Source organism: Centruroides vittatus, unplaced genomic scaffold (assembly GCF_030686945.1).
Source record: "Centruroides vittatus isolate TY-2023 unplaced genomic scaffold, ASM3068694v2 contig_717, whole genome shotgun sequence".
Taxonomy (NCBI): domain Eukaryota; kingdom Metazoa; phylum Arthropoda; class Arachnida; order Scorpiones; family Buthidae; genus Centruroides; species Centruroides vittatus.
The window spans coordinates 3,895,620-3,911,415 of record NW_027122456.1 but is presented as its reverse complement, the minus strand read 5'-3'; the positions used below and the strand labels follow the sequence as shown (position 1 = coordinate 3,911,415).

The 15,796-nt window shown below is 34.7% G+C and overlaps 1 protein-coding gene across 1 annotated transcript; it reads right to left on the bottom strand.

Moving 5' to 3' along the window:
• Nucleotides 1–3,513: 3,513 nt before the first annotated feature.
• LOC136980636 (uncharacterized) lies at nucleotides 3,514–15,515 on the bottom strand. Its single transcript, XM_067276775.1, has 18 exons — nucleotides 15,266–15,515; nucleotides 14,981–15,198; nucleotides 14,698–14,906; nucleotides 14,221–14,617; nucleotides 14,013–14,141; nucleotides 13,804–13,938; nucleotides 13,546–13,732; nucleotides 13,252–13,475; nucleotides 12,993–13,178; nucleotides 5,814–6,039; nucleotides 5,532–5,749; nucleotides 5,258–5,466; nucleotides 4,788–5,184; nucleotides 4,589–4,717; nucleotides 4,388–4,516; nucleotides 4,137–4,323; nucleotides 3,838–4,061; nucleotides 3,514–3,764 (listed from the first exon to the last, which is right to left on the bottom strand). The coding sequence occupies exons 1-18, from the start codon at nucleotides 15,459–15,461 to the stop codon at nucleotides 3,573–3,575; spliced, it is 3,792 nt and encodes a 1,263-aa protein (XP_067132876.1). The 5' UTR covers nucleotides 15,462–15,515; the 3' UTR covers nucleotides 3,514–3,572.
• Between the last annotated feature and the right edge of the window lie 281 nt (nucleotides 15,516–15,796).

Below are 15,796 nucleotides of genomic sequence, written 5' to 3'. Positions count from 1 at the left end.
TCTAGCGTCATTACTGTCGGCGCTATTCCTTTGAAATATGACTGTAGGTGTTGGGTACAGATAAATAAATACATAAATATACAAATTTTTCTAATAATAAAATTATGTTTTGACGAATTGATTTCATTTTGATAAATCGATAATACCGATATTCATTAGCCATCATGTAATAAGAACCGATACTTACAACCATCCAAGGACGACGCCAGCCAATGGGTAAGGGGGACAAGATGATGTAAATTGATAGAGAATATGAATCGTATGTAGGTAAAATAGAAATGATTCATAAAGTTTTAATCATTTACTATGTACCAGAAAAGAAATATCTCAAATAAAACATTTTCTTTAACTTACAACAAGTCTAAGAAGATTATTTTAATTAAAACTTAGCATTTAAATAACTTTTTCGAATTTCTAGGGGAGGGCAACTGCCCCTCTGCCCCTCCCCCTGGTGACGCCCTTGCAACCATCGATTCTTATTACAGACGGCTTGTTCGGTTGTCTGTAATAAAAATCGCCTACCGATCTATATGATCCGGAATAGGAAACCCCCGTGTAGTAATCCCAGGAATTTTTCGAAGGTGGTATGTCCTGAGATATATCGGGCTCCGTCTCTCATCTTCCAACTACCCCATTTTGGGCCTTTTTTTTAGCTCTTTTGTCCCTGTGGGCATTAAGAGGGCCTCTTTTAGTAGGCCCATTATGGGTTCGGCCAGGCCCACAATGGGGCGACCGGGTGGTGAGAGACGGGGCCCGACATATCCGAACGGACCACCCCCGAAAAATTCCTAGGGATCATTCGACCCGTTCGGATTCGATCCCGGGTCCCCCAGAGCGGTAGGCTGCCACCTTGACCGTTCGGCCATCCGGCCGTCCCATTTTGGGCCTGTTCGAACCCGTGCGGGCATGGAAATGAAGGCTCTTTTAATGCCCATGGGGTAAAAATAATTTTGAAAAAATAAGATAGCGTCGTCTTTAGGCCTGCTATGTGCAATTGGTTTAGTTTGATTTGATGAAATATGGAAACTCAACATGAGATCGGTCTGCTAAAAGTAGTTGTATACTGAAGGACTTTTCTATGGAAAATTGTGGGGTTTCTTTATTTCTGACACTTAGGATCAGACACGAGAAAAAACCCAAAAAACTCCACGCGATCTCCCATTGGCCAGGTGCGAATCTAGGACCAACTACCATTTTTCAGGGGCATTCGTCCATTGATATGCCCAAGGTAATATGAATCGAGGTTGTTTCGAATATTCAAAACTTCAGATAACACATTATTTACTACAAAGCAATCGCTTAAAATATTTAGACCTAACAATATGCAAATCTTGAAAAGCCTCTTCTCATTTTTTGTTAGTGAAGTCACACAGACTTGCGATGATCAATAACACAATAACACAAATAGATCAAAATCCCGTTAAAATATAATAAAATGCAAATTTATTTACCAGATGCAGACGGTACTTTCCCGCTTTTAATAATTTTAATAAACGTATTGAATATTTTGACATCCTGTAATCTCGTCATCATTCACAACCCTTACATTAAAAAGTTTGTTAATAAGAACATAGACTTTGTTGAGAACATCTCTAACTTTACGATTAAGATACGGAGCATCATTAGTCCAAATATCAGCCGAAATATTCACTCGACAACCGACTGAAAATTTGTGAAAAATAAAGCTCTAAAACGCGCGATCTGATAAGGGCGACAATGTCGTCATAATACACCAATCCCAGGGCCGGATGGCCGAGCTGTCAAGGTTAGCAGCCTACCGCCCTGGGGGACCCGGGATCGAATCCGGACGAGTCGAGAAATCCCCAGGAATTTTTCGGGGGGTGGTCCATCCGGATATGTCGGTCCCCGTCCCTCACCACCCGGCCGCCCCATTGTGGGCCTGGCCGAACCCATAATGGGCTTGCTATAAGAGGCCCTCTTAGTGCCCCCTGGGCGGAAAGAGTTACAAAAAAAAAATACACCAATCCCGATTGCCAAACTTTTAACTACTTTTTAATATGTTTACGGAAGGTAAGTAGTTGATCAAATATAATGCTTAAATCATTAACATAATGGATTTGCCATTCAAATGAAAGGGAAAGGAAACAAAGTAACGAGGAAGTAAATAACACATCACGACAGTCTTATCTACAGCAAGTTAATTCTTAAATAATAAGGTGTACAAGGGCGTCGCCAGGGGGAGGGGCAGAGAGGCAGCTGCCCTCCCCTAGAAATTCGAAAAAGTTATTTAAATGCTAAGTTTTAATTAAAATAATCTTCTTAGGCTTCTTGTAAGTTAAAGAAAATGTTTTATTTGAGATATTTCTTTTCCGGTACATAGTAAATGATTAAAACTTTATGAATCGTTTTTATTTTACTTACATACAATTCATATTCTCTATCAATTTACATCATCTTGCCCCCCCCTTACCCATTGGCTGGCGTCGTCCTTGAAGGTGCATAAGTACTACTAAGCTAATATCCATTTGTAAGATTGTGAGATCGAAATTTATAAGTTTCAAATCTTCGGCGTAGCCTACAAAGTTATGTTCGATTTTATATTAGTAGTAACTAAAACACATAGACATGAGACAGAGACCTTGCTTAATTCCACATGACGGGTAGAAAGGACAAAACTGAAAGACAGTAAAGCATTATATTAACATATAGTTATTCAGCCAGCAAGGATGAATATCAAAGTAATCAGACAAATATCAAGCAAATAGAAGAGTAGAACAGGATCAAAAGCCTGCTGGATATCAAAATAAACAATATAGGCTAAGTGCTTTTTCCCGTGTTAAAAATTATCTGAAATAAGAGATTGAGTAAATTAAATGTTAGTACTTGTATACTTAACGAATAGTGAAGAAAAATACTGAGAGGTGGATATAACAGTTTATGACAGGCGGTGTTCAAATATTTTTAACATAGAAGACGAGATTGATATCTGTCTGAAAGAATTTACATCCTTTTTTGGTAAGGCGATTAAGACAGTTTATCCATTGATCAGGTGCAGGATCAATTTAGAAAAATTCGATACAGGTAGCTGCAATGGGAATAATGTTAAAATAAAAATATGGAAGGAACTGAGTTATGACTATTTTTATAGTTAGATAGCTTAGAAATGACTTTAATAACGTAATAAAATGAAAATGTATTTTACTGCGCGACTGCATGAGGTGCATGCATTGTATTTGCATTCCGCTAGGTGCAAGTCCTACATTAATTAACCCATTATTAAGCACAATTAAGTATCTAAGTATTCATTTCCTTAAGTCTATAGTATTTCTACTTCTATCTTTATCTATGATTAGCATCAAATGCCAAATTCAAAATGTGTTATTTGCCATCAAATTCCGGATTTAAAGATTTCTGAAAGTACGTCACGTTTGGGATCTTGAATTTAAAAAAATAGTAAAAATAATATTAATAATAAATAAATGATAAAGGCATTTTTCTGAATGAATGCATGGAATGAATTCTGTAAACGATTAAAGTATAGAAAAGCGAAGATTAGAATTCGGAAAACTTTATTAAATCTTTATTACATTTATAGTGCGGAAAAGAGAAATTTAGTGTTCTTTAAATTGAATGACCACATCGGTGTAGCTCATGTTTTTGGTGACGAAATCGGCGATGGTGCGAGATTTGATAGTACGGTCGAAGGGGAAGCCCATGGGCTTCTTGTCTGGGTACTTGTCGTCTTTAGCACCGCAATAGCTGACTGCATCTGAACAGATTGCATGATTGTTCAAGCCTCCCACCTATGAAGATTGAGAAAGTTAATGGATATCAATGGATGCAATTGATAGAGTTTGATAAAAATTTAGTACTCACGTTATCAAGTTCGTAGTCAGTTAGGATGACGATCAATTGAAAGTCCATGCCCTTGTGGTTTCCTCGAGGAATTAACATATGTTGGGGCCATCCACAACTGCAGAATTCAGTACTGTCTTCGGATACGCCTTCTCCCTTCTTTAGTTCTTCTACTGTGGGAACGTGGGAAATAGTGACGCTGGATTCAGTTGACTTTCGCGTGATGGTATTTTTTCCGGGTTGTACTATATATAGACAAAGGACATGTTTGATTGCTTTTCTTCCACAAAAATTCATCTTGTAGGCCAATCGTTACTTACATTCGCTGTGGAACTTATCCAACTCGATGAAAAATCGGCGCTGTGTGTTCAGAGTCAGGCGGTTACCCAGTTCATCGTGTTTAGGGCCCAAGAAGATACGGACAGTGGCATGTTTAACGTTTCCTGACTTGTTCTCAACGTTGATAGTGTAAGAGAAGGGATCGTGATCCAAATGTTGATGTCGTACCTACGAATAAAAACATTAACAAATGGTAGAAACGGATTTTTAGAAAATAGTCATTCTCACATACCTTGACAGATCCTTTTAAATTTATTCCGTAAGATAACTCCAAGAAGTCTTCTTTGATAAATGTGTTGACGACGTTCGGAACCTTGGAGTTAACTGTGGCATTGACAACTTCCACGTCTGGGAAGCTCAACTGCAATAGGATCAGATGATTAAACAAGTATAAAAAGAAAAGAAAGATGAATTTAAGAAACTGGTAACGTACCTCGTCTCTGGTGTATGAAGGCAAAGTCTCTTTGTATTCCTGGAAAATATTGTCGATGAATCTATGCCACCTGTAGAAAATAGGATCTCGCAGAGAGGTGGAAGTGTCGCTCATTACGCCCGGATTCTCCTACAAAAATGAAAGAAGTTGGTAAATTTGGTGTTTCCCCAATTTCTTCAATCTGTTTAACGAAATTTACCTTGAATCTGCCGTCGGGATCGTGGAGCCGAGCCATCATGACGTGTCCCCAGTTGTGTAAACTTCCGTAGTAATCACGGTTCTTAGATTCTTCGCTGGATTCCATTAAGTCTCCTAAAATATCGATTCCGTGTTGAGCATCCAGAGGAATTTCATTACCTTCATCGTCTATAATGGTTCCCAAATGAATAGAGTCGAGAATCCTGTCTCTCCAACGTTCCATATCTTGCACATCTACTTCTTTGAGATCTCTCATAGCTAAGCCCGAAGGACGACTGGCATAATTCAAACCACTGATAAGGGAAGTCAAATGGGGTGAGTAGCCTTCTAGTTCTTCTTCGAAGTTGTGGAAAGGTGTCATTCTTCGCAGACCTACTGATAAACGATCGCAATCGTACCTGATCGGAAAAGAAGATCAGTAATCGTGAAAAAGAAACAGGGAGAAGAAATAAAATAAACATGTCGACTTACCTAGCACACATCTGCTGATGCATGTAGAAGAAAAGTTCTCCCTTTCGGTCCTTGTATTTGCCCATGAGTTCTGCTCTCCAAGTAGCAGGGTAGACGCAATGCCAATGCCAATGGTGAGCATTGACCTCAACGTCTTCACGGAAGTATGCAAGATTATATTCGGGATCTAAGATGTTACCAGTCTCCTTGATGTCAACTTGAATTGTATCCTGCAAAATGACCGACAAATAAGATCTAGGATAAGTTCGAAAGCGCTGCATTGACGGGCACTTACTGCTCCGGCTCTATTCAGATCGGCTTTAAGAGCTGTATTAATGGTCTCGGCAGGGATGAAGCGGTCAGGGAAGATTTCCTGGATGGGAGGAACAGTAACTCCGCGACAGTCGTCACGATGAAGAATGGCAACAGATGTGGCAAACACGAAGAGACCCTCATTGACGACATCTCTGGCTTGTTCACACAAGTGGATGAAATCATTGAAGTCCTTGGCGGCTATAGAAAAGACGAAATGAGCTAAAAGGAAAAGACGGGAGAATGAACAAAATCTTAGACTTACCATACAGAGTCTCGTATAAGTACTGGGCTTCGGCCAAGTGTTCGGCATGGAAACAGGAGAACAGCTTTCCTCTCTCCAACTTTCCTACGGGTTTGAGGCGCGGGTCCCTTTCGTCTACACTCAACTTCTTTCTTGTCAAAGAAGTGAGATGCTCGAAAAGCGGAATAATTCGGTTCTGCTTCTCGCCGACGGTCATTCTGGAGAGTTGTCTGGACCTGAGCGCACACTAGCCGATCTCTGCGTGCCCAAAGCCCCGTGCCCGCTCTATATATGCGAGAGGAATGTATTCCGGGAAGTGTTTGTGGGACGAATATAGCGTCTATGGGAGAGTTCGCTATATCGGGCGCATCCGGAGTTATTTCCGGATAAAAAACAATTCGTTGAAACTAAAGACTAATGTTGACACATGACAAATTACTTCGCTGTGTTTGATCAGAATTAGAGGGTCAAAAGAGAAATAACAGAAATTTAACGGAAATATCGGAAAGATTAAATCAATGGATAAAAATATAACTAGAAAACGCTTAACGAATAAAATTGGTGATTAGAAGATATAGATTAGATTAGAATAGAAGACAATTATAACATCTTCATTTCTGCTTGGATAATTGTGCATTAATTTTAATTGAAGTGTGTAGAATCTCCCTCCTAAATCCATTACTTTCTTAAGCTCTTTTATTTTATTATTACGGTCAGAAAAATAGTCGTGAATCAAGTCGCATAAAAGCGAAAGACATTTGAATTTTGTAATAAAAAAAAATTAAAGAAATGAACTAAAATTATATTAAATCGAGAAATTATAATAAAAAATTTCAATTAAGATAAATTAATATTAAACTATTTAAATTGCTCAAAGAATTTAAATATATTTTAAAAGTTTTAAGAAAAATACTGCAAATTAGAAATAATAAGTAATTTGCCTTTAGATCATATCCTGTCTCAAAATAACATATACCAGGATTTTATAAATATATTTCTTCCTTTTTGATTGAGAGTCTGGTAGGTTTTGTTATTTACAGGAAGGACAAGTATTGCTTTTCGATATTGCCAATATATTTTATAAATAAATAAAATTATTAACCTGCTTTAATAAATTATTTATTATTATAATAAAATTAAATATTTGAATTATAATCGAGAAAATGCAAAATGCTAGTAACGCCATCGAATCGAACAAACACGAACCTTTACACTGTTCATTTGTAAGATGAATATCAGAATAAGAGAGGCTGAAACAAGAAACTATGCCTGAAATATTTTACATTACTGCTAATGTTTATATTTAAAATAATATTGATAAATAAATAATCTAATAAAATTCGTTTATAAATTTTTGGTTAATGTTACCTATGGTTCCAAAATGGCGGCTCGTCTCTGATTCCAGCAAATAGAAGAAAGGAAACAGTGGGGTTGCACGTTTTAACCTAACCTAACCTATTCTAATAATTTTGTTGGTAATAATTATGGTAATTTCTTCTATTTGCTGGAATTTTGGAACCTTAGGTAACATTAACCACATTTTTAATTAATTTATAGGGACTCAAATCAAAGTTATTTTTAACTAAATAGATTTTGTATGAGTTATTAAAAATCTTACTTTCACATATTTAATTACTAGAGTTATTATTATTTTATTTATTATTGTTAAATTTTAGGGAACAATGTAGAAATTGACTGTTAACAAACATAAATAATTGTAATTTAGATAATTGTTTTGCCTAGTTAAGTTTTGGCAATTAAAACAAAACTAAAACTATTGCATTATGTAAATTTATGTCTATAATGTCAGTCTGTTATTTTTAAATGTTAACTATTAAATCTATTTATAGTTAAAATTCCACAATAACAGACTGATGAAAGGTTTTAATTAAAAACTGATAGTTATCATCTGTCGGATTAAGAAAAAACAAATAAAAAAATGAAAGAATGTTAATGAAACTTTTAACATTTCTTTGCGAGATTATCGATGAATAAATTATTTAATTAATCACATCGACCTTGAACGTGTGCCGTCTACACAGCCATATTCTTCGTTTAATAATTAAAAGAACAGTTGTGATTAAAAAGATAACTGTGCAAGAACTTATTTCAGATAATTATAAATGTCAAACGATTCATTTTACCATAATTTTTAATGTTTTTATCATTATTATCGCAAACTATTGTCTCATAAAACATCAATTAGTTATAAAATTAAAGCAGTTAAATTAAACGTAATTATTAACATTAAAAATATATGAAACACCAGAAAGTTTGTTAGCCATGGCTAGCAATTTTAGTATTTGTTATTTATATATAATTAGTAGTAGTTAAAATTTTATGACTAATAAAATTAGTATCAGCCAAGCCTTCTGGTTTCTCATCTACAGTCTTTAAATGAATATTTTTCTTTTTGAATTCGTTGCCAATCCTGTATTTAGCCATTTATTCTTTACAACATACTGTACATTAATAATCTTTCCGAACTTAATTTAACTTTGATAGCTTATGCTGCTGATATAAAATTAATCTATAGGTAATTTAAATATAAAAACTTTGTTTGTTATACTTAAATTATTGCGATAATGCTATCATATTCGTATATATACATAATAATTTAATAATTTCAAGTGAAATTCGTTTTTGTAGAACTTTCGAATGCGAATATATATATATAGGTTTAGAGAACATCTTAGTTGTCCGGGTTGAGGATTATGCAAGAGACTAATAATCCCACTGAGGAAAGGGAAAAAACCGCTTACTACGAAAGCGTCATCATAAAGCCTACGTTTTTAAATATAATTATTGGCGAGGTTGAGGCCGAAGTTTTAAACGCGAAAACGTGTACGTCGGACGTTCAGCGCCGCTTTCCTGTAAGCCTAGAAGTTTGGCAATGGTTTTTGAAAAGTCAGTGAAATCATGCTCGACATTCCAACCGCCATTGTCTAACTTCTAGGCTTACAGGAAAGCGGCGCCGAACGTCCGACGTACACGTTTTCGTGTTTAAAACTTCGGCCTTAACCTCGCTAATAACTATATTTAAAAACGTGAAATGTACAAACTTTATGCCAAGATGCTGAAGTATCTGATGAAAGAACTATACAGATGGACAGAGAATGGATATGACTGATTTTCAAGAAATATGTTGGTTAGGGAAAGGAAATACCTTTAGGAAATACACTTATTCTCTGTATGGAATCAAATAGCAATGTGAGTTGAAATTTTTCTTTGTGTGATAACTACAGCTAAGCAATAGCGTATCAAGATATCACATAAAGGCATCGTATATATAAGAATAAATAATTTTTTGTGGATAAATCTAAAAAGACTTATATACGCACGTATACATATAAAAATATATTACAGAAAGAAAGCATGCTTTTTTTTCTTTGTTATGTTTTATTTACTTTTTAATATTTGATTAAGCGGCACATGCCCACTCTGTTGTTTTTGAAGATACCTACGTAGCTAAGGGTCTCAGATACCTAAATTCTCGATTATAACGATCACAATGTATATTAATTACATATTTATTTGTTAATAAAAGGAGTACATGTTATGACTTTTAAGAAATTTTTATGTTGTTACTTTTAAAGCTCCAGTAAGGTTTAAAGATATTTTCTACGATTGTCATTATCCATGACTTTATAAACTACTTCTTTTCTAATTAATAGATCTTTATACAATCGATAAACAAAAGTTTAAAATTCTAATAGAAATATTTTTACTTTAAATTTTGGTCAGATTCTTTGTCTATACCTTTAAATACGAATTTATAAAATAAACAATTTAAAAGATAAAATGAAAATTGAAATATATTTTCTTAATAAAATTAAGTAAATATTGGCCTAGTTCAATTTTGAATCGAAATATCTAAAAAAATAATAAGTTACTGTACAAAATGTAAATGGTTAATTAAATAACTATAATGTATAGATACGTTAAAATAATGAATATCTTAAGACCACCGAAAGTTATTCTCTATAAAAAGCTAGGGAGAAAAAACAAAAGGTTGTACCACAATCAAGTTGACTGAAAACATCAAGAAGTAGTCGCAGCTAGAACGATAATTTTTTAGCTTAATTCTTACAGAAATAAAATTGAAGAAGATATATTTACGAAGTACTTGATGCATCGGAAAATCATTACCATCTTCATCGTCATCCTGTTCCCACACTTTGTTGGATGAAGTTAGCCAAAGCCATCCATTCTTTCTTATCACCTTACCATTCATATTCTGATCTTTGTCTTCCAATCCTTCGTGGGCTGCCTGTTCTATCTTAATCCTCTTTTAATTTGATCTCTCCAGTTCTTTTCGAGTCTTTCGCCTCGATTTATTGCTTTATATTGTCTTTTTCTATTTAGGTTTACCTAAAGAGTAAACTATTCACAAAAATTAAAATCATATTTATTAATTTTGAATCACTTTAATGCTTTATTTTTGAATTATTTAAACATTTTCAAATTCAGTTTTTAAACTGGAAGTAAAAATAGTTTATTTGGTAGTTGTGTAAACATTACAAAATCGATTTTTTTTTTCTATTTAAGATGCGGCTGTTTTGGTAGAATGTTGTTAGACTGTGATTTGCATTTAAACAGTGTGATATTATGGAATTTCTTCTAGAATGGAATTTCTTCTAGAATGTTACCTGATAAACTTTTCTACAAGCATTTTTATTGTAGTCCTTAGTGTTAAAAAATGCATTTATATATAATGAATTGTTTATTAATAAAATAATAGAAAAAAGACAAAAATATAAAAAAATATATAAAATTTATCCATTAAATGCCAAATTTAATGAAGTAACTTCGAGTTTAAAGTGTTACACAATTATTAATATGTTTTGATAATTATTCGAATTGTATCAACATTCAATCATAGTAATATTTTCAAAATTCTTTAAACTATAACTTTTTTCCATCAATAGATAATATTAATAAAAATCGGGTGCTATATTTTTCTGCAATTGATATCCGAATAAACTTCATAAAAGAAGTGGTGGATCCTCAAATCAAAAGTTTCCACTAAAAATTTCAAATTATTAATACGAATCTGTAGTTTTCTATGCATATAGAAAGAAAAGATGTAGGCCTATACAGTGCTTGGATCTTCAGCGATATCGTTACATATAACCCAGAATTAGGGCATATCGAGAAGATATATCATTATCTTAGAGCTTATTGAAAATGTTATTTTTAAAATTTTCTCGAATAACGCAAATGAAAGCGATTAAAATTTTTAATTATTACCCTTTAAATGAATTTCTAGAATATTTTTCTATCCTAATTCATATTTGGAATGGTATTCGTCAACCTAAATTGAATTTTCGGGACGTCGATTTACGTATTACTTTGATCAAAATGATTGTTTGAATCCGTTCCGAGGAATTTCAAATCGTCAGAGATGTTTTTACTGCTTAAGTAGTAAAGAAATTTATTTAGCAAATGGAAAATAGATCCACAACCAGCTTGATTCAAGCTCGAATCTGTTTACGTAGAGAGATGTCCATTTCTAAACTTAATATATCATTAAGTTGAATTAACAACATAGAATATTAATATTTATTTTCATTGAATTAGTTAATTAATGTTAATATTTAATTAAACTGCAAATAATTTCATTTTTCTCTTACTAGAGCTATAAAATAATTTATTTTATTTTTTTAAATGCATCTTATTAATAAAGTTTTTTTTTTTTTGTTTTCGGACAAACAATAAGAGTGGTCTTTTCAAAAATTGTTTAATATTAGATACTTTAATTGCATATATATAGTGAACAAATTACTAAACTTCTCTTTTGAAAATATAGAAAATAGATCATTTGTATTTTATTTTATATTATATAATTTGAATAATGTATAAACTTACAATTAATATATAAAAATATAATGTTAAGTTAAGATTTATTGACAATTTAAGTGGTGACAAATTCAAATAATATCATTTTTTGATAAATGTAAGATAAATTCGAAATTAAAGCGACAAATAGACGAGTGGTGATAATTTCCAAAACAGTAAATTTATCAAATACAGTACTATTCTTTTCATTCAGGTTATATTTATCAATTTTATTATAACCATTGATTAAATGTTTAAATAGTGTACTCTCTAAAACTATCTTTATGGAAAAACTTGTATATTATTTATACAAGAATAATAATAATATATGTATGATAGGCTTTATTATATGCATTTTTGAAAGATTAGAATGCAAAAACAGTGAACGCCTGCAAGGGCGTCGCCAAGGGGAGCAGGAGGGGGCAGCCAGAAATTCCCCTAGAAATTCGAAAAAAAATTATTTAAATGCTAAGTTTTAATTAATCTTCTTAAGCTTCTTGTAAGTTAAAAAAATGTTTTAATTAAGATATTTCTTTTCCGGTACATAGTAAATAATTAAAACTTTATGAATCGTTATTATTTTACCTACATACAATTCATATCCTGTATCAATTTACATCATCTTGCTCCCCCCTGGCCCATTGGCTGGCGTCGTCCTTGAACGCCTGAGAATCAATCATATCTACAAAGTAGATAAGTAAAACGGAAAAGCATTCATACATATGTCATGCGGTGACATTCAGTGATTATTTTTATCTTAGATGTTACTAAAAATCCATTAACAGAATTTTTAATAATCTATAGTTTAAAAATAAGAAAAGAATCAAAATGTTATAACAAAAATCGCTCGAAAACGTTCTTGATAAAAGATAATTTAATTAGCATTGTTAGATCAATACTAAAGATACAAGAGCATTCCTGAACCTTCGAAGAATTATATAAATTCTGTACTGTGTGGCTTATCACTTGTCTTTACTTGCTATAACGTATATTTCAATGTTTCACGTAATATTTATCGGCCATTTGGGGGGATAGTTACTTATAATCTGCTTAGTTTATTTACGTAAATCATCGTAAAAACTTTTCTTTTTTTATTTCTAAATGTCGTTGGTTCTTAGCAAAAATTTCAAAAATTAAATAAAATTTTGCGTAAGATAAAACCCGTCGAAACTTTTTGCCATTAGATAAATCTGAACATTTGGATCCCAAAGTGCGATCTGAGTGATTGATATGCAACTGATTGCATTATTTTTAAAGAAAATTTCGTCTTAAAAAAGTTGACAAAAAAGAGAAGATTTTTACTCTAGATTGAATTTTATTGGAGAGAGAATTTTACAAGCGAGGAGTGAGATACGAGAATTAGCCCTGGTATTTGATCTTGATGTCGATCAAACCCATATTGGGAGTCAAGAACTCTGCAGCGGTGCGGGCCAGAATCTTCCTATCGAATGGGAAACCCATAGCCTTCTTGTCGGGATATCTATCGTCTCTTGCTCCACAATAGCTGACGGCGTCGGAGCAGACGGCATTTTCGTTCAGTCCAGCCACCTAAAACAGAGAAGAAAGGTTATGAGGGCGACATTTGATATTTGAATTAAAAACCTTGAAAGAATTTACTCACCGTATCTTCGTCGTGATCGGACAACATGACAAACAATTCAAATTCCATTCCCTTGTGGCTACCTCGTGGGATAAGCATGTGCTCTGGCCATCCGCAACTGCAGTATTCGGTAGAATCTTCTTCTACTCCTACTCCACCATATAGTTCGTTGAAGGTCCTCACCTTGGAGATGGTCACGCTTGAGTTTCGGTGGTCGCGAGTGATAGTGGACTTTCCGGGTGCAACTGCAAAAAAAAGCAAGTTTTAGTCGTATGATTCGTATTTTCATAGTCGACGATCATCAGACATACTTACGGTTGGAGTAGAATTTGTCCAATTCGATGAACAGACGTCTCTGTTCGTCTGGTTCTAGTTTGTTGTTCAATTCGTCATATTTTGGAGCGAGGAAAATACGAACAGTTGCGTGTTTCTCAGAATCGGTTGTATTTTCTACTACGATGTTGTAACTGAATGGTTCGTGGTCTAAATGATGATATTTAACCTAGAGAGAAAATTTAGTAATTATTTCCAGTCTAAGCAAGATCGGATCTCGCAAACAGGAAAAGTTTATACCTTGACAGACTGATCGGTTCCAAAATTGATACCGTGTGACAATTCCAGTTCGTCCTCCTTGGTTAGAGTAGTGATAACGTTGGCGGTTTTAGAGTTTACGCTAACGCTAACGACTTGCACTCCGGGGTAGGATAACTAAAATAATAAGTCGTTTCCTTAATTTCTTGAATATTTATTATAACTGATAAATTCAATAGACAAATAGCTACCTCTTCTAGGGTGTAGGGAATTAGAGAGCATTTGTACTCTTGAAAGATGTTGTCAATGAACCTGTGCCATCTGTAAAAAATGGGATCTCGCAGAGAAGTGGAAGTGTCGCTCATTACACCTGGATTTTCCTATATACGAAACAATCTTAGGTGAATATATGTCGATCGGTAAAAATTTCAAGAAATATCTTAATCTATAGATACATACCTGGAATCTATGATCGGGATCGGTAATATTGGCCATCATCACGTGTCCCCAATTATGCAAGCTGCCATAATATTCTACGTTTTTAGATTCGTCACTAGACTCGATGATATCGCCCAAGATATCAGTGCCGTTTTCCACATCCAACGGGATTTTATTGTTATCTTTGTCTACGATGTAATGCATGTTGATAGCATCCAAGATTCGTTCTCTCCAACGAACCATATCTTGAACGTCAACATCGCTCAAGTCATGGATGCTGTATCCCTCAGGACGAGAAGCATACTGCAGACCGCTAACCAGAGATGTCAGATGGGGAGCATAGCCTTCCAGAGGTTCATCAAAGTTGTGAAAGGGAATCATTCGTTGTAGTCCATTGGATAATCGCTCGCTGTCGTATCTAAAAATAGAAAAAGAAATTATATTAATAAATTTGCGTTTAACACGAAAACAATGGCGAATATTTGATAAGTGACTTACCTGGCGCACATCTGTTGATGCATGTAGAAGAAAAGTTCACCCTTTCTATCTTTCTCTTTGTGCATGACAGCAGGATTCCAAGTAGCTGGATATACAATGTGCCAATGCCAGTGATGAGCATTGATGCCAATATCTTCTCGGAAATAGGACAGCTTGTATTCGGGATCGAGAATATTTCCGGTTTCTTCCGCCTCTACCACAATACTGGCCTGAAATGCAGGAAGGAAGAATTAGGGATGAAAACTACAAATTAAGAACTGAACAACTGAAAGAGAACTCTTACTTGGTCAGGGTGGTTGCTGGCTTCTTTATTAGCACGATTGATGGTCTCGGTGGGAACGAAACGATCGGGGAACACTTCTTGGATGGGAGGAACCGTTAATCCCTTGCAGTCTTCTCGGTGCAATACTGCCACAGAGACGGCATAGACGAACATTCCTTCGTTGACTATCTGTCGAGCTTGTTCGCACAGGTGGATGAAGTCGTCGAAGTCCTTGGCCCCTGAAAACGGAACGGTTAGTTATGAAGAATAGAATGATCGGCCAGATCACTCCGTATAGAGAATTACCATAGAGGGTGACGTAGAGTTCGGTGGCTTCGGCCAGATGTCTAGAATGAAAGCAAGAGAAGAGAGTGCCTCGAGGGAGAATGCCTACTCCTTTTAGACGGTCATCGCGCTGAGAGACGGGCAACTTTTCACGCGTTAACGCCGTCAGGTGTTTGAACAGAGGCATAAGCCTAGCTTGCTTTTCCTTGACTGTCATGGCGGAGCTTCTCTCGTCAGGGCCGGGGACTCTTTGGACTCGACTAACGATCGACTGGCCTCTCTGCTTTTATAGCCAAGTGCTAGACTTCCACGAAGTGTTTTGCCGGACGAGACCCGATTTAGCGCACGGAAGAATGACACTCGATTTAGAGTCGAAGGGAGTGGCAGGAAGCAACTCTTTTGAACAATTTAGTTCAATACGCTTCTAAGGACAGTCACGATTTGGCCGTGGAAGAGACATCATCTTTCTCTTTTCATATTGGAAAGAAATTCATTTTGTTCATATCCCAAGATAAGTTTTGTTTCTCAGAAATCAGTTTATCACAGTTACAG